The 18,593-nt window shown below is 36.6% G+C and overlaps 1 protein-coding gene across 8 annotated transcripts in view; it reads left to right on the top strand.

Moving 5' to 3' along the window:
• Window positions 1-5,064, top strand: part of SCAI (suppressor of cancer cell invasion) — a 2,763,600-nt gene extending 2,758,536 nt beyond the window's left edge. For all 8 annotated transcript variants that reach the window (XM_044058030.1, XM_044058027.1, XM_044058025.1 and 5 more), the window contains one exon: window positions 4,139-5,064. In XM_044058030.1, coding sequence (XP_043913965.1) covers window positions 4,139-4,285 — 147 coding nt within the window. In that variant the 3' untranslated portion in view covers window positions 4,286-5,064. The remainder of the gene's footprint in view (window positions 1-4,138) is intronic.
• Window positions 5,065-18,593: the final 13,529 nt, after the last annotated feature.

Below are 18,593 nucleotides of genomic sequence, written 5' to 3'. Positions count from 1 at the left end.
AATTTTGGCAAACCTTCAGTGTACAAAATGAATGTAACCAAAACTGAAGCAGTAATAATTAATTTTATCCCATACCCCCATTAGTCCACTCATATCCATTTCTTGACAGGTATAATCAGATGACTTATCTAGGAGTAAAAGTTTCAGAGCCATACAGGAATCAGTTGATTCAACCTTCTCACAGATTTTCCTTAGATACAGTTCATTTTTAGGTCAGTGGGAAGGGCTTGTATTGAATTTATTGGATTTATCCCAGAAAATTCATGGCATCACATGATTTATTCTGCTTTTAATACTGTATGCATCACGAGGGATCCCACTTCCTAATGAAATCTGTTTTAATAAACTTGAAAAGAAAGTTCTTAACTTTATCCAGAGTGGAGGCCAAAACAGAGTAGGATGAGATATACTGGTACCTTCTTGGAAGTTGGAGACCTAGGTCACCTGGATTTTTGTCCCTATGCAAAATCAGTCAAACTGAAAATGTTTATACAGTTTATGCTGCAAAACTACGCAGCACAGTGGAAGGTAGCATTGTTGGAGGCAGTGGAGGGTTTGGTTCATTTCTTTTACTTCTGGAAAGACAAAATACCATGGTCAGTGGAGAAACAGATGAAGTTTTGTCAAGATCGTTTTTTCCACCATAGATCTAGCAGTTCACCTCACCGGGATTAGTTCATGGTGTAAAGAAATTTCCAACACTGCTGCCTTATGCCCCTGGTGGAGGATTTTCCTCAGATGTTTCGGCTTTTGTAAAACTGTCCCAGGTTAACCTTTTGATCACAGCTATACTGTTTACAGGTAACCTTTTTATATCCTGGCCTGTTTTGTCTGAAAGGTTTTGGGGTAGGTCAGGTGACTTATATAAAACTGTCTATGAGTAATTGGCACAGGATGCAGTAAGCCTGAAATTTAGCAGAACCTCTGCAAAGCATTACCCGCCAGTCAAAACCTGGGGTACCCTGATGCAAATCTCAAGATATACCACTCTATTACGAAAGCACCACTATTTTGGTTGGCAGTGCTTACTTGAATATTTTTATACCCCAGCAAGACTGTCTGGAATGTTCCCCAATACCTAATTTCCATGTTGCGGATGTTTTGAAATGGGAGTGGCTGATTGGCAGCACATGTTTTGGGGTTGCACCCTGTTGGGAAAGTTTGAGTGAACTCTGTGAGGTTTTAGTTAAGATAGTGTTGGATCTTAAGATTTTTAATAAGAGTAATTATTTAGCAGGGATAACCCCCATGAGGCGAATGATGCTGCATCAAGTAGATGTTTATAACCTTCTCTTTTTATTAAGAAGTGTGTGACAAGAAAGTGGAAGCAGAGAACCCTTCCATCTTTACAAGATCTTAAGAATGTCTTAGAAAATTTAAGAAGCTTGGAATTAAGTCTTAGACCTCCTAGTACAGTAGATTCAATTGTCAAAAAGTGGGAATTTTTTCAGCCATGGTTGAGTAATTAGTGAAACTTAATAGAAATTTGTCCCTGTTTCAGCGTTACTGGCAGAAATGATTGTTTACTATCGATTACCCCCCCATACATATGGTTTCATTGTCTCTCCACAGATAGCCTGCAGCCCCACATTATAAGGATTGACTGCCTCCTCAGATTCATGGACAGTTGTTGAGCATAAATAGTTTGTTGAGTTCAAGAACTGGCAGCTACTATAGCTCTGAGCACAGTCTTCATAAGTCAAGGACATAAAGAGAACCCCTAATTGGGAGAGCATGGACTATTTCATCATTTGGAGGTAGCTTACCATTGTTTATAATAATCCTGTCAAGGTTTATATTATGTTTTCCTTTAGAGAGTTAAGCAGTTTTGTTGTTATGGAGCATATATGATGGAAACAGTATGGATTTTTTTTTCTTTTTCTCTTTCTTTTTAGCTTTGATATTAATGACTGACTTATCTCAGTTGAATTAAAAAATATATATATATATATATATATATATATATATATATATATATATATATATATATATATATATATATATGTCTACTTCTTTTGACCTAACTTTCATTTGCCTGACACTCATTTTCCTGACCCCATTTGACTGAAATTTCATTTGCCTGACACTTCATTTGACTGACAAGTATTATTAGCAAGAAAATGGAATATGCCCCCTTCCCCACTGCAGTGCGACCCTGGAGTTAGAATATATAGTTGGGGGGGTGGGGGGCACAGCCCCTCACAACGGGGGATGTGGGGGGCGAAGCCCCCCACTTCATTTCATATCATATTGTTAACTTTTGATGTAATATTGCTTAGTAACAGAAAAGTAAGTGGAGGGCTTCGCCCCCCACACCCCCTAACTATATATTCTAACTCCAGGGTCGCACTGCAGTGGGGAAGAGGGCATATTCCATTTTCTTGCTAATAATACTTGCCAGTCAAATGAAGTGTCAGGCAAATGAAATTTCAGTCATTTGGTCTCAGGCAAATGAGTGTCAGGCAAATGAAAGTTAGGTCAAAAGTAGACCATATATATATATATATATATATATATATATATATATATATATATATATATATATATATATTAATGACTGCCTTATCTCAGTTGAATTAAAAAAAAAAAAAAATATATATATATATATATATATATATATATATATATATATATATATACATATATATACATATATATAGCTATAAACGTAAAAAATATAAAAAATATAGTGAGCACTAAACCACGGCAATGAGTAACTTAATAAAAGACTTTAATGAGCAAACTGTAACAGACAGTAATGGTGAGCGCTTTCGCAGTCAAGCTGCTTCATCAGACAGTGTTCATCACACAGCTCCACCTTGACTGCGAAAGCGCTCACCATTACTGTCTGTTACAGTTTGTTCATTAAAGTCTTTTATTAAGTTACTCATTGCCGTGGTTCAGTGCTCACTATATTTTTTACGTTTATATTGGTTCATTGCTTGAGCAGTTTATCCACAAAGCCTACCTTTTTTCTTGTGTGTGTGTGTGTGTGTGTGTGTGTGTGTGTGTATGTATATATATATGTATATATATATATATATATATATACACACACACACACACACACACACATGTATAAATGAATAAATAAGTACATTTTGATAATACAAAAAGAAAAAAAATCTACCTTTATGCCTGGCTTTATGGTGTAAAGTGTGCAAGCTGTGACTGATCCAGATGATCCAAAGTCAGTCAACAGCTTAGTTACTGAAAGAGCTGGGTGTTAAGGAATGACCACTGGTTCTAGTCAGCTAATTGCCATACTTATAAGACACCAACTTTGCCAGGATTGGGGATGTTTGCATGAAGATTCCAAGGCAGTAACTTTAGCCCTCATACCTTGTCAGTGTAAGCACATACAAGCAGGTGCTCACTTTTGACAGTAGGGACTGGCTTAGGGCACTGACTGGCATGCCAACATTGCCAGGGTGCTAAGAGAGGACAAAATGACCTCCATGGATGCCTGGATGATTGTCCCTCCAGACAGATTTCACCTCTGCACTGGCTACTCAGCACAGGACAAAAATGAGCCAACTTACATTGTGTAACTGTTGGTCCACAGGTAGAAGAGGCAAAAATATATATATAAAAAGAGCTGTTATTGCGAGTAATGCCTGCAGCTGTATCTTTGTCACATCAGATATGGTATAGAAAGACTGTAGTTTGCAGGGGCTTCTGTTACCCCTATTAGATGCCTATAAGTAGGAATTAATACTGAACTTATATTTGAAGGTCAAGAGCAACAGAAGCATGCTGCATTATTTTATTAATATTGCATATGTATACTTGCATTGATATAGTTGACATTCCCCTTATAAGGGTAAGTTTAACAAAGTACTAAAATTGCATAGTAAACCATACTGTAAGTTTAAAAAGTGGTATTATTTAACACTGACTATATGTGCTGTAAGTTGTTTTGGTGGATTTGCTATACATATTACCCCTTCATCTTCTGTGAAACATTTTCTTCTGAATCATCATAGATGCATTCCTGTATGCATTTTTGTAATAATTGTATGTTTGGCAGGCTAGCTGGTATAAACCAGTCGCCTTAGAGATGTTAAGAAAAGGCTATATATACACATATATATATATATATATATATATTTTTTTTTTTTACTTTGTCTCACTTTAGGAAACACGTAATTATCCAGAAACCTATCCACAGCTACCCAAAGAAGAGACTGTGGAGAGTCCACACCTTCAAAAGCACATTCTGGAGTTAGCTTCCATGTTGGATGTCCGAAACTTGTTTCTAGATAACACACTTGAAGATTATTAAACTTGCCTGAAAATTGAAAGATATTTCTTTTCACTAGTTCAGATACTAAAATGTATAATTTTCCATCTGATGTTCAATTCATTTTTTAAATCAAATTCTTCAGAAGTTTGTTAGCCACTTCATTTGACTTGAAAGTGAAGTTACACTATGGTCTGCTATGACTTAAAATCAACAGGTGCACATTTCAGTGACATAAGTGATATATCCAAAGTTATAGTACTAAGATGAAAAAAGTGCCCACCTCTCACATAAGTATAATTTGTGATAATTGCAGCATTTTTATGCTGCCAGTTGTTTTGAAACCACTTTATCCAAAAATATTATAGTTAGGTGATTTTCAGATCAGAAATGTATACTGTGTCCCATTTATTGCATTTTCAAATACTACATTAATTTTACTCTTTGCCTTTCAATGCCATCATACGAGAATGCTCAACTTAGAGTTTACAGGTTCATAAGCTGTGTATTTATTCAACTTTTGTGAAATTGTTCTCATTGAAGAGCTGTTGCTGAATCATGCATTTTGAAGTAATCATTTCCTACATTTTAGAAGGACTTTAAGCTCATTGTAATAAGTAGTTAATGTCTGGGAATGTTAAAAAAATATGTGACAGAAATATTAAATGAAAACTGTTGCTCACATCTGCTTCACATGGCTCCAAGTGAGATAATGGTAATAAATCTTCTAAGAGATTAAATCTAAAATCTGTTACAGTGGCAAACACAAAAATAAATGTGTATATAATTTTGCACACAAAATAAACATTACTTTAAATACATTAGTTATTACTTGAGTCTTAGTGTAATGAGCCATTCCTAATGCTGATTGATTACTTGCTGTGATTTAATGGTACAAAAAGAAATGTGCATCTTTGTGTATGTTACTTCAAGATACAGGTTTGTTTAATCTCTTGGATACACTTAATGTGTATGTTTCCATAATATTTATAATACTTCTATAGGATCCCTTGTTATCTTCCTTGTAATAAGCTCCCTAAGCTTGGTGACAGCCCTTTCTACTTCCTGTTGCCTGAGTCATTGTACTAGAAGTTTTTATGCTCTAGAATTATTATTAAAAAAACAGTTGCTTAACTGCAGTCTTTCTAAAGTCATGCATATTATCAAGGTAATCCCTTAATTTCTGTTCATCATTCTGCAGTTGCTCCTCTTCTTGTTCTGTGGGATTCCCCCTATTTTCTAATACTTTAACATTTGTCAGTCCCTCTAAATAATTCTTGTTACTTCATAACCATATCTCCCTTTCTTTTACTTCCACCGTATTTTTAAACTCCACTTTAATTTTATCCCACTCCCTAGCTATATTTTCAGAAGATATTTGTATCTTCTCTAATAGCTCCTGAATAAATTCCACTACCCATTCCTTAAATTCCTCTGTTTTCAGCAGATAGTTGGGAAAGCTCCAGTGTCTCATTTTTTTATTTCATTACCCTGAGTTTTTATTTCAGTTATTATCAGTGCATGATCTGAAATAGTTGCTGGATATGTATCAAGACCTTCAAATAAATGCACATGTTCCTGTGGAATGTAAATTTTGTCTAGCCTAGCCCAGTTTTTATGTCTTGGGGAATAATATATAAATTCACTCCAAACTCCTAATACTGAATTCACGTCTTCCATATGAAATATATTCATAAATTTCTTCAAAAATGTACTCTCCTTTGTTATATGTTCCTTTTTGGGCCCTCCAGACACATCTTCACTTTTGCAAATCAGACTTCATTCCCCACATACATGTAATGTTCCTAGCTGAAAGTTGACTATTTCTCCTAAAAGTTTCTTAACTCCATTGTTGCGATTTTCATTGGAATATAAATATGCCAGTGTAATCCTCCTCCCTTGCCAGTAGCCCCTTAGTACTACAAATCTACCATTATTATCTTTTTTATCCTTTTCTATCACTATTAGAGCTCCTCTTGCAATTAATAAAAGTACTTCTCTTTTCCTTTGCAGAATTCCGCAGTGGTACAGCGGTAGCATTGTTACCTCACAGCAAGAGGTTCTCCCGTTCGATTCTCGGCTTGGCTTGGGAGTGCCTTCTGTGTGGAGTCTGCATGTCCCCCCGCGGTTGGGTAGCATTCGAAAGACATGTGTGAGTAAATGGGTGTGCCTTCGTTGAAGGTTGGCCGTTGAGCTGGCACCTCAGCATTTCGTAAAAATATACTGCCAATCATTAGCGGACCGGAGTTCCGCTGTGGCGACCCTTTACCGGGAAAAAGCCGAAAGACGGACTTCTCTTTTCCTTTGCCTAAGGTATTCTGCTGAATAACCATCCTGAAAACCTTTCTTTAACAAATTCACGTGTTCATTTCTTTCCAGTGTTATCTTCTGTAGAATAGCTATTTGCACTCTACATTTTTTAATGTAGTTCACTGCTCTTTTTTTTTGTATTTATCTGTGAGACCATTGGCATTTAAGTACATTACAGAAAGCATCATTTTCTTGAAAAGTTGTTATTCCCACTTTTTTGTTAAATGTATAGTTCCTGCTTTTATGTTGCATGCATATACTGTTTGGAGGGTTAATATTTTATACAGTTGTTTCTTGTTGTCTCCTTTTGAGCCTATGTCACACGTTACAGAACTTTTTGTTTTATTGAAAGGCCTGAAACAAAAATACAAATACACCCCAATACCCCCTAAAACCTGTTAATTTAATAACACACAAAACTATATACATTTTCAAATGTTTAAGTTTTACCCTCCTAATAGGAACAAATGTTCCAAACTGACAGCTACACACACAGACTTGAGATAACCTAAAATAAAAGCCATAGTAAGAAGCATGGTACAGCCTGTGCTTCTAAGTGTTCTCTGCCTTTGTCTTGTCTTTATAGCTCTCCCAGCTGGGACAACACTTGAATGTTTTCAGAAAACATTTTCTCCAAACCATTTCTCCTTATCAAATTGTCTCCTAGAGACATGAAAACCAGACACAAAACTGCCAATCATACATTTGTTTACTAGAAAGAAGTCTTATAATATTAAATATTCTCTTTCATTTACTTGCTTTCTCTTAAAACTTGTTACTAGATTAAGCTAATGGCCTTAACCCAGTCATTTCCCTGTGCAAGAATTAGAAAAAGCACACATATAATTTTCTTTTTTTCATGCTCTTTTAACCAGATTTTTCTTCTTTTTTTTTTACATTGCAGTGATTACAGAAAGAGAAGAAAGGAGAAAGAAAAAAACAAAACAGGAGCACCTATTTACATTAATATCTCTTTTACACTTAAAAATAACTGAGAAAACCTTACTTTATAGCATGCAAAGAAAATCATGCACTATTAAGAAAATTTTTTGATTTACTTACAGTTAACACTCTCCCCCTCTTCCTCTCTCCTGAGCATTTTTCTGAACATTGATGACATGAATTAGGGCATATGCTTTATAGTACCTACAAGTTTAAAAAAGTCCAAGAAAGTCCACTATTTCCAAATGTTCTTGTTCTATTCTTGTTCATCTCCATCTCCCGAACCCTGTCTCTGCTTCTTTTAAAGTGTACTCTTTATTCTTCTAGTCAACTCTTGTGTTTTTTCCTTCCCTCAAGCATTTTCCTTTGAAACATTGGAAAAGGTTTCACTGGCATGGTCTCTCTGTGGTCTTCATTACTAGAAAACAAGAAGCAGAATCTCCTCCTGTTTCACAGCTCACTTTTTGTTGGACATAGTTTTGTACTTCTTCCTTAGCATGTACTTCATCAAAAAATGATTTTGTCCCTCCAGGGAAGAGAATTATTGTGATGATAGCTGGGTACAGCAGTTTGAATCTAATGCCTGCTTCTCGACATTCCCTGAATAATGGAATAAATGTACTCCTCTTCTGCATGGTGTACAATGACTAGTCATTCTCCACAAACACTCTGCTGTCTCCCACTTTTAATACTTTGTCCTTCTGCCACAGTTTTGTCAGAATCAACTTCTGCTGGTAAGATTGCATCTTTACTATTAGAGGTCTAGGTTGCTTTCTCATAGCCAGGTTTAGAGCATGCACATAATGTACTCTTTCAGTTAACAATTTTTGTTGTGGAATACCAGTCCAGTTGCTTATCTGTGCTTTCATAAAATACAATGTGCTCCTTCTAGTTTTTCTGATGCAGTAGAAAATCTCAGGTTTTCCCTATGTGCTCTGCCCTCTAATTATATATATATATTTTAAACATCTTGTCTTATGCATTCTCATGTTTAGCCAGCCTCTTCTTCATTTCCACCTCTGAGTTTTGCAGTTTTATCACCTTATCTGAATATCTGTTTAAAGCTTCTTCCATTTTTTCTAGCCGTCTATTGCTTAAGTTGGTATACTCCATTGATGTTTTGTTTATTATAATCAGGTCTTTGTACAGTTGCCTTACACTTTCCTGTAGGTTACTAGAAGTCATGTTTAGAACTTGCATTGCTTTTTGGTGAACAGCTTCAGTACTTTTCCCAGTCAGTGTTTTTTCGTCACCTTTTGTAGCTCATTTCCCTTCATTTTTTTCCTGGCATCCAGGCAGTGCACTTACTAGCCAGTTACTGAAATTTATCCAGAAATTTAGGTCCACTGAATTTCTCTTCTAAGTTTCACTTTTCACACTGGGAGAGCTAGAATTAAGCTGCTACTCAATGTGGCAGCCATCTTCAGAGGGCTCAAATGACAAAGTCTTGAGCTTTATCTACTGGGATCACCCATAGTGAGGCAAGGGTATTTCTGTGCTAGTTACGTTTTCTTAATGGCTCAGCTGCATTCAGTAAATACATAGTATAAGAATGTCACGTAGGTAAATTTGACTTCTACGTTTTGCAATAATAATGAGTTGTCTAAATGTACACATGGTCTTCAATGGTCATTAACACCTTTTTGTGACCAGTGGAGATGGAACAGTATGTGATCTTAGATTGGTTTAAGTCTTTATACCAGCACCAATGATTTGTGTATATGTATATATATATATATATATATATATATATATATATATATATATATATATATTTGTGCCTCATTGGTTTTCAAATTTGGATTTTTGACTTATGAAGATTGGTGGCCCTATGTGTGATTGTGTGCATGTGTGTGCCTTCTGTGGAAGGTTGGGTGCCGGGCTGGCAACTCGACACTGTAAAACTCCACTGCCAATCATGAGCGGACAGGTGATCCGCTTTGGCGACCCCTAACCGGGAAAAGCCAAAAGAAGAAGAAATTAACTCATTAGTATGTAAACGATATGATTGGATGCAACTTCTCCATCCAACTAGTGGTGTTTAAGGAAATGCCATGATTCATTTGCATTTTTTGCCTTGATTGGTTGAGAGATACTTTTTAAAGAATATCTGACTCTTTAGATGTTTAAACTTGAAAAAGGGTTTTCACCCAAAAGTGCTCATCTCTTTATTTATGTAATATTATTTTATTTTATTAAAGTAGTCCACTTTATGCCTGTTGCCATTATGGCTTTGGTACTTTGTTTTTACGGTTTATATATATATATATATATATATATATATATATATATATATATATATATATAAGGTTCATTAAAAAGAATGGAGTTATAATTCTGGCTTAAGTAATGGCTACCAAGAAAAGTATCTTCCAAGTAAGAACTTCAAATGTTCATCAATACATCACTGCTGCAATAGCCGTAGCTATATGGGTTTTATCTTGCCAGCTTGGAAAGCTGACAAGCACCTTTCATGCACTCAGGCCATTGACAGCTCAGGCAAAGCTGGAGAAAAATATTTGATCTGAGTCCCAACCCCTTCAGAGCTTTCCTGATGCACTCTTCTTGCAGCCTTTCTAGGATTGCTTGTCAGCTAGCATTTATCCATTACAGATAGCTCCCTTCTGGGAAAAAAAGTCTCACTATTTAATTTATGAGTAAAGCAGTACTTTTCTGCTAAAAATTGCTTTTTGCTTGGAATTAATTTTTGACTGTGATGTGACATTTCTGTCAGTTAAAAAATGTGTATTTTTTATCTTTATGAGTATAAACATTTCTTTTTCGAAAGTTTAATTTCTATTAATAGCAATTTTATAAATTGTGTTTAGGGGCTGGGGTAATTGTGTGGTGTGCTTGTTATGCTGTTTTTTTTTTTCTGGTGAAAACACTATTTTTTGTACTTGGCATTTGCCAATATCTGCTGTCATTGTTACCCAGATTTCCAGCTTCTTTCCTGGCTTAACATGGAACAGTTTACTGGTTTCTTGTTCTTCCTTCTTCTGGTGACAAAAAGAAAACTTCCAGACACTAACCGCAAAAAGTGCTGGAACCAACCAAAGAAAGACCACTTGGATTAAAAATGTTAAAATCTTTTGGTCTTTCCTTAGTTTGTTCTTGTTTCACTGCACTTTTGTGGTTAATAGTTGTTTTTTGTCCAGTGCTGTCCTGGATTTTGAGTTACTGGTTGGATTTGAGTAAAACTTCCACACATCCTTTCTTCTTCAGCACATATCTGTGACACTGCAGTATCCGTTTGCCAAAGCCACATATGTGTGACCCTGCAGTGTACATTTCTAATTCCTCATACTATTTGCCTTCTTTCTTGGGCTCCTCTGGAGTAGGCCCTTAAGCAACCATAGACCAGTGTCAGACCCGCCCTCCTTGGCTGTTGAAGTGTCCTTCTTAAGCATGGAAGTGCCATTTTTATTGGTCTCAGAGGAAGAAGCAGGGAATGCTTCTCTACCTTCCTAGACTATGATGCTTGCTCCCCAGGCAGATGTCCGTGACATGAGTTAGTCTACCTGTATGTATGTTCCTGTTAAAAAGAAGCAGAAAGTTAAACATTTATCTTCTCCTATCCCTGTTAATTAACTCATTACATCAAAGTGACATCTCCAGGTGTATCTGCAGTTAACTCCTACTTACACCTCTAGGCATCCAATATTGTTTGTTCATATTTGCATCGATAATTTCAAAACCATGCTATGTACAAGGTTTTTAAATATTTCATCTTAAAGCTAACAGAGTAGCAAACCCAACTGCATTAATATTTGATCTCTGTCTAGTGCAGGTAAATGGATATTAACTGTTGTTTTTATGATATTAATTTATATAGATATAATTTTCACATTTTTCTAAATATAGCAACAGTCAAGTAACACAGACACAATTCCTTAGCCTCATATGAAAGCTCTCTCAGCTAGATGAATAAAATACTGCTGACAGTAAATGTGTAACTTGAGTGGTTGCTGAGATATTGTAAGTTGTTTACAAAATATTACAAATGTAATAGTTGCTGTATTCACTGTCACTTAAAAAATTCAGTTTAAGACCTAAAACCTAAAGGATTCTACCACTATGAAAATAGCTTGTGCTGAATAGTTTGCCATTTATACTTCTTTAATTATTCTTATGGTTCCAGATGTATGAACATTTGTTTGAAATGTGAGGACATAATTTCATTCTGTAAAAAGGCTTAGCTTTGCCCATTGGAAGTTACAGTGCAAACTTCCTGAGCTGCATTGCAGTGAATGAGTTAAAACAGGGAAGACTTATTGGCCTCAGCTCAGGGCTTCTCAATCAGGCTCTACTGATAATGTAAAAATGGAATTCTTCAGTTTCTGTAATGCTCCAGTATATTGAATATGGAATAGATCTTAAAGGAGCAAATTCTTTTATTTCTCCTCTGGTAACTGATTCTGACTCTGAGGCGAGTATTTCTTTTGATGTTTCCCTTGGAAGAATTTTCTTTTTCTGAAACCATATTTAGGAACAAAATTACATTTCTGTTTTTTTTTTTTCTTTTTGTAAAGAATTAGATTTATTACAACTGGAATTTCCTCAGCCTACTGCTGTCCCTCCTGTTATTCCAGCCATGGAGGATGTTTTTTTTTTTTTTTTTACAGCCTGCAATATGCCTGCCAGCTAGCCTGCAGCCCCTAATAATGGTAGATAGAGTTTATGAAGTTCCTCAGCCTTATAAATATTTGTTTTCTAATCCCAGTTCCGTCCCTGCAGTAATTTCCCTGTCTAATTCTCCTGCAGCTAAACATTTGTTAAATACTAATTCCATCCTCAACAAGGATGGAAACCCTTTTAACCGATTTGGAAAAAGAGTGCATTCTTCTGTCACTATTGTTTTCAGGGTTTTTAATAGTTAAGCTCACGTTAAAGTTTATGCTTGCTTCTTTTTTTAAATATAACCAACCTTACTTCCACTTTGCTTTCTTTTGAGGTTAAATCTTCTCTAAATGTTAATGTTGCTGCTTCTGATTCTTAAGCAACCAAACATTCTTTGAAGTGTGCCTATGACTCAGCAGCTGCCCTTCCAGAACAGCAGCTACTGGATCTGTTATGAGAATATTTACATGGTTGCATTCTCAAAATTTTCCTGAAGATGTTAAAGCTGAAATTATGAATTTTGTCCTTGATCTAGAGGTTGTAATTCTTCCATCTGCTGCTGAATTCCTGAAAAATGTGATATGTGGGAGAAACTGATTCAAGTGATGACTCATATTTTTCAGCCATCCTTCTTCCTTTTCCAGGTTTGTCAAATGTTTCATTCCTAATTCAGGATCCTTTTATAAAAAGCATAATGAGCAGATGTTGAAACAGCAATGGCAATGAGGCTACAAAAAGGAGGAGGGGGAGCCTCCTACAAACAAAGACAGAGTCCAAGTTAAATGGATTGCAGTCCTTTAACTCTTCCCAGAGTCTCTCCATTTCTGTCTTTGGTAACAGCTCAGACAGATGTATTCTGATGGTGATCTATCAACGGAATTCCTCCTCATCTACCAGATTAAACTTCTTTTTTTCCACCTTGTCATTCAACATCTGCTAATGCAAGGGGAAATGTAACATTTTCCTTTTTCTTAACAGGCAAAGGTTTTTATTCAGGACTGATTTTGGCACCAAAGAAAAATGCTTCATGGAGAAAAATCCTTGATCTTTTCTTTCTCGTTTAATTTGTGAAAGCCCCACAGTTCAAAAGGCTGTTCCTTCATAATCTGTTACCTCTTATCCCCCCTTAGTTATTTGGTATCTCCAAATGTAAAGGATTATTTATTTATTTGACATTTGTTAACCGGGTTAGTCTGACTGAACAAAAGCCCTTTTTCAGCAGAGGCGCAGGGACAAAAGCTCCAAAATGATTACAAGCAAATAGTATAACAAAGCCAAAAGTGTATAAACTAATCATATAACTAGTGTAACAATTGAAATGTACACACAAATAGTATAAACAAATCCTAAGTGGAAACATTTGTACATCAGAAGTTATTTACAGACGTATACCACAGCATTTTCAGTGGGATAATAGACAAGAGAGTATGACAGTAAAAATAAATCCAGGGTGTAGTATTTGTACATCAGATGTTATGTACAAGCATATACTACTACACTTTGAGTGGTACAGTAGCAAATATATATGCCTAACAGTATCAGAAGTTATAGATATAGTTCACAATAAGAGAAAAATTCATCAGTACTAGGAAAGGAGGAGTAAGTGGGTAGGTGCGTAGAGACCAGATAGTAGAAGATGAAGTTATTGTAAGTCTAGTAGGAATAGGGGATGGAAATTCAAGGCAACAAGTGGATATGAGAGGAAGAAAAAAAGGATAGATGAGAGGAAGGAACTGAGGGAAATAGAAGCCTTTTATGGTGGGTGGGTGGGTACAGTGACAGAGCCAAGTACTGTATAGAAGGTTTTTGAGAGCAGTCTTAAAACTCTGTGGGTGAGTAATATTTCTGATGTGTAGTGAAAGTTTATTCCAGGCTTGGGCAGGAGAGTAGCTATACATGTTTTGGCCAATTTTGCTTTTAGGTTTGTAGATAGTGAAGAAGTTTTATTCAGAACTTTGGAGAAATCTAGGGGGGTACAGTAGGGGACTAGCGAGGCCAGGTCAGGGCAAGAGGAGGGCTGATACAGAATAGAATGTATGATCTGAGGCTGAGAGAGGAGAATTTGGTGGGGAAATTCTAACCAGTTTAGGCTTTTGAGGGCAAGGCAGTGGGTGGGACTGGTAGGTTTGACCTACTGCAAATCTAGCAGTTGTGTTGCAATTAGATTTTGATTTAGACAGGAGAGAGGATTGTATGTTTGTGAGGATTTGAGAGCCATAGAAGAGGCTTAGAAGGAGGTAAGCATGGGGTAGAGTGATTTTGTGTTTATTTTGCAAATAGAATATCACCTTATTTTGTGCTGAACTGATCTCAGTCTCCATGACATAACTGCATTTTTAATCCAGAATGAATAGCAAAAAGCAGATGGAAGTTTACACATCTAGGGCTATTAATTATTACTCACAGCAGGCCTGCCAGATGAATTGAACTAGTGGTGAGAAATGTTTTATTATGATAAAGAAGTCTGAGTTTTTGGTGGGTTTTTTAATATTATAGCTGATATGTACATCAAATTTGAGTTGGTCATCTATGATGACCCGCAGAAGCTTGGTATGAGACTCGACTGAGATAGGTGTATTGTTTAAGGAAGAGAGAGGGAAGATTTGAGATGGTTCAGGGTTTTGGGGATGAAAAGCAGGAGGTTTTTTTGGAGGGGTTAAGAATCAGCAGATTCTTGGTGAGCCAGTTTTCAATTGATAGGAAGGATTTTTGTGTGAGTGTATTTAGATCAGAGAGGGTGTCGGCTATGGTTCAGCTGTAGTAATGACAATGGAATTGTCAGCATATTGTACAAGAGATGACTGAGGGCAGGAAGTATGCATTTAATTGTTAAAAATGTTGAACAGAAGAGGGCCTAGGATAGACCCTTGGGGTGGGGTACTCCCATTGTAATAGGTAAGGCAGGCAGTGTAGTAGAGAGCCATCTAACAGACTGTTGCCGATCTGAGAGGTAACTTGAAAACCAGGAGATGGTTGAAGGAGACAGATTGAGTTCAGAGAGTTTCGACAGAAGGAGAGGGTGGGACATGGTGTCAAAGGCTTTAGAAAGGTCGAGGAATAGGGTGGAAATGAGTTTTGTTATTGTCCCGACCTTGGGATATAGTCTGATGAAGGAGAAGTATTAGCTTTTCCGAAAGCGCTTACGATAATAAAGTTCGTTGTTTTTACTCGCTGCCTCAGTATTTCGCTCACCAGTTGTGGTTTGTTAATGAAAGATGTAAGAGAAGTGGTTTTAGATGAAAGCTTTGTTGTTTGGGGGTAAGTTTTCTTCTAGGAGGTGGTGTAAGATTTGGTTATGGACACATTTCTCTAACATTTTGGGGAGAGGTAAAAGAATAGCAGTTGGTTTAATGTTGGCAAACTCAGTAGAGTTTTCCACCCTTGTAAATGGGTATTGTGTTACATTTTTTTTCAGATTGTGGGAACTTCAGCTTCTGTCTGTGAGAGAGCAGTTAATGAAAATAGAGAATGTTTATCATCATATCCCTATAACCCTGATTTCAAACATGTTTAAGGTTTTGTATGGCTAGATTATGCTTACTATCCCTTGGCCTATCTACTGCTCTATGGGTATTCACAAAGTGTATTGCTCGAGTGACAGCCTATTTTAGACTGCAAGGTATTCACATTTTCTTTATTTAGATGACTTGTTTCTCTTTGCAGAGTGTTTTTCAAAGTGTCATACTTGTGTAACAGATTTCCTTTGCAGACTGGGTTTCCAGGAGAACATTCAAAAGACTTGTTTGACTCCTTCTCACATGACTGTTTTCCTGGGATGTTTCTTAAATACTTAGGCTCCAAGAGCTTTTCTTCCACAGGAAAATTAGATTTATATCTAGATATTTTCCTGAATTTTCCTACTCAGCCCAGGACATAAGCAAGAGAATTTATTGGCATACTTTGATTCTTATGAGTCCACTAGCTAGACTCTACACAAGAAAATATCAATGGTATATAAAAATCTGTATGGTCCAGATATCAACACTCCTTGATGTTTCAAATTGCAGATCTGGAATTTGAAAACAGGGAACTGTTTTGATGGCGAGACCAACTTTATCTGAAACTAAGTCTTGTATTTTCTCTCTTCAGCTCCACCACATTCTCTAACTATAGATGCCTCTGACTTTGCTTGGGGAGCTGTGTCTTTGGGGGGTAAAAATGCAGAGGCTTTGGAACAGATGTTGGCACTTATAAATACACTCAACTCCCTAATTTATCTGGGGTCACCAGGACTGGTGTGGTACTTAAACAGGGGGGTTGTAGATCATACCCTCTGTGCACATTAGTCATGGTAGCCTGGGATATAGCAAGTCTGCACAATCTCACTCTAAAGGCATCTTGCATTCCTTCATAGCAAAATATTGTGGCAGAAAAAATGAGCAAGACCAAGACAGACCCTCACAAATGGGAATTGAATCAGGGTGGGGAAAGTCTTCCAGGATTTGTTCCATCTGTGGGGAACACCTTAAATATTTGTTTACTGTTTGATGACTGGATGAGTGAGCTGGTCATTTGATCCTTTTAAGTTGCAACCAAGGCCCATAAGAGCCTAGATAATGGAAGACACTATATACATAAACATTGTTTTGAGTACATTATTTATATCGGAAGTCAATTATATGTATAATACAGCTCCGTTGAGAAGAATGTGAGGTATTTGCAATGAGTGTACAAAGGTATTTAGGAACAAGAATGTATGGCATAAGTTTCTTAACTATATACATCACTACATATCAGGATTATGAGTTTTTGAGATGTTTATATAATAAAACAAGTAGAAAAATGTTCAGCAGTACATTGGTGGCATATTGAGATCAGTCAGTAATTACAGAAGTACATTTAAGTCACGCAGTTTCCAAATTATAATCACAGTAATTTATTAGATTGTTTTTAGAGATTTCATGAAGTTTTTTGATGGATTTCTGTCCCCACCCCCACCCTCGCTTCAGATGTGGTTCCAGGTAGCTGGTCCCAACCTGGAGAAAGCCTTTTCACCTAGTGCAGTTTTGAATCTTCTTCTTGTAAGGGAGATGGAGTTCTTAGTTGGTATGTGATATCTAAAATAGGAAGTTTCCTTTTCAGTGGTGGGCAGTAGCCTTGTTTCAGGATTTTGAAGGTTAGTGTACATTTAAGTCACGCAGTTTCCAAATTATAATCACAGTAATTTATTAGATTGTTTTTAGAGATTTCATGAAGTTTTTTGATGGATTTCTGTCCCCACCCCCACCCTCGCTTCAGATGTGGTTCCAGGTAGCTGGTCCCAACCTGGAGAAAGCCTTTTCACCTAGTGCAGTTTTGAATCTTCTTCTTGTAAGGGAGATGGAGTTCTTAGTTGGTATGTGATATCTAAAATAGGAAGTTTCCTTTTCAGTGGTGGGCAGTAGCCTTGTTTCAGGATTTTGAAGGTTAGTGTGCTTAACAGAAAGATGGCCCTGGCTGGTAGAGCCAGTTAGTATTCTTACGAACAGTACAGTTGTGGTGTAATGGGTCTCCTAGAAGGATAATCGATTAAAAGGTGTGTTAGCAGTTTGTATTTTGGTAGTGTTGTCAGCTGAGTGAAAGACTAGAAATGGGAGTCCATATTCCAGTTTGGGTATCTGCACAATTTTGGTGTTGGCTAAGCAGACTTCTGGGAAGATAAGATATGAGATTTTATAGCACAATATAAGGGAGATATATCCATTCCCCTCCATTCACAATAAACAGCTGGTAAAATTCAGCTGCTGGACTTCTTGCAAGCAGGCCTGGAAAATAGATGCATTTTCATTTTCTTAGATGGAAATGCTCATGTATGCCTTTCCATCCTTTCTATTGATATCCAGGGTCATTCTGAGGATTCAGAAGGGCCCAAAGATCGTTGTGGCGACTGTCTTCTGGCTTCTTTTGGAAATGTCCAAGGGCAGTTACCCCAAGGTCCCTCACAGACTGGACCTGCTCTCACAAGACAGGTGTTTGATACATTCCAAGTTGAAATAACTTAAACCACATGGATAATAGAGTTTAAATAACTTTTTGACACTTATCTTACTGAGGAAATGCAACAGGTATTAAATGAGGCAAATAAACTTGCAACTAGGAATTCATATTAGCAAAATAAAAAGATTTTCTAGTTGGTGTCATATTAAGAACCAAGACTCTTTTAAGACTAGTATTTCTCTGGTTCTACAATGTGTGAGTTGCTATCCTCTGGACATTCTTATTCCTGTATCAAGGTTAATTTGTTGGCCATTTCAGTTTGTCTCTCCATGGATCCCCCAACCCTCATTCAATGCATTCTCATCAAGATGTTTCTGAAAGGGATTCTGCATACCCATCCACCTAGAAAATAGGTGGCTTCTCTTTGGAATCTTAATATTGATTTAGAAAAATTAACACTTGTTCCATTTGAACCAGATCATCAGATTTATCTAAGGTTGTTAACATGTATAACAGTGTTATTGATTGCACTGACTTGTGCAAGAAGTGTGTCTGAGGTCCA

The sequence above is a fragment of the Protopterus annectens genome, chromosome 16.part0 (assembly GCF_019279795.1).
Source record: "Protopterus annectens isolate FY-2018-M chromosome 16.part0, PAN1.0, whole genome shotgun sequence".
NCBI lineage: Eukaryota > Metazoa > Chordata > Ceratodontiformes > Protopteridae > Protopterus > Protopterus annectens.
This window is presented reverse-complemented; position numbering and strand designations above follow the sequence as displayed.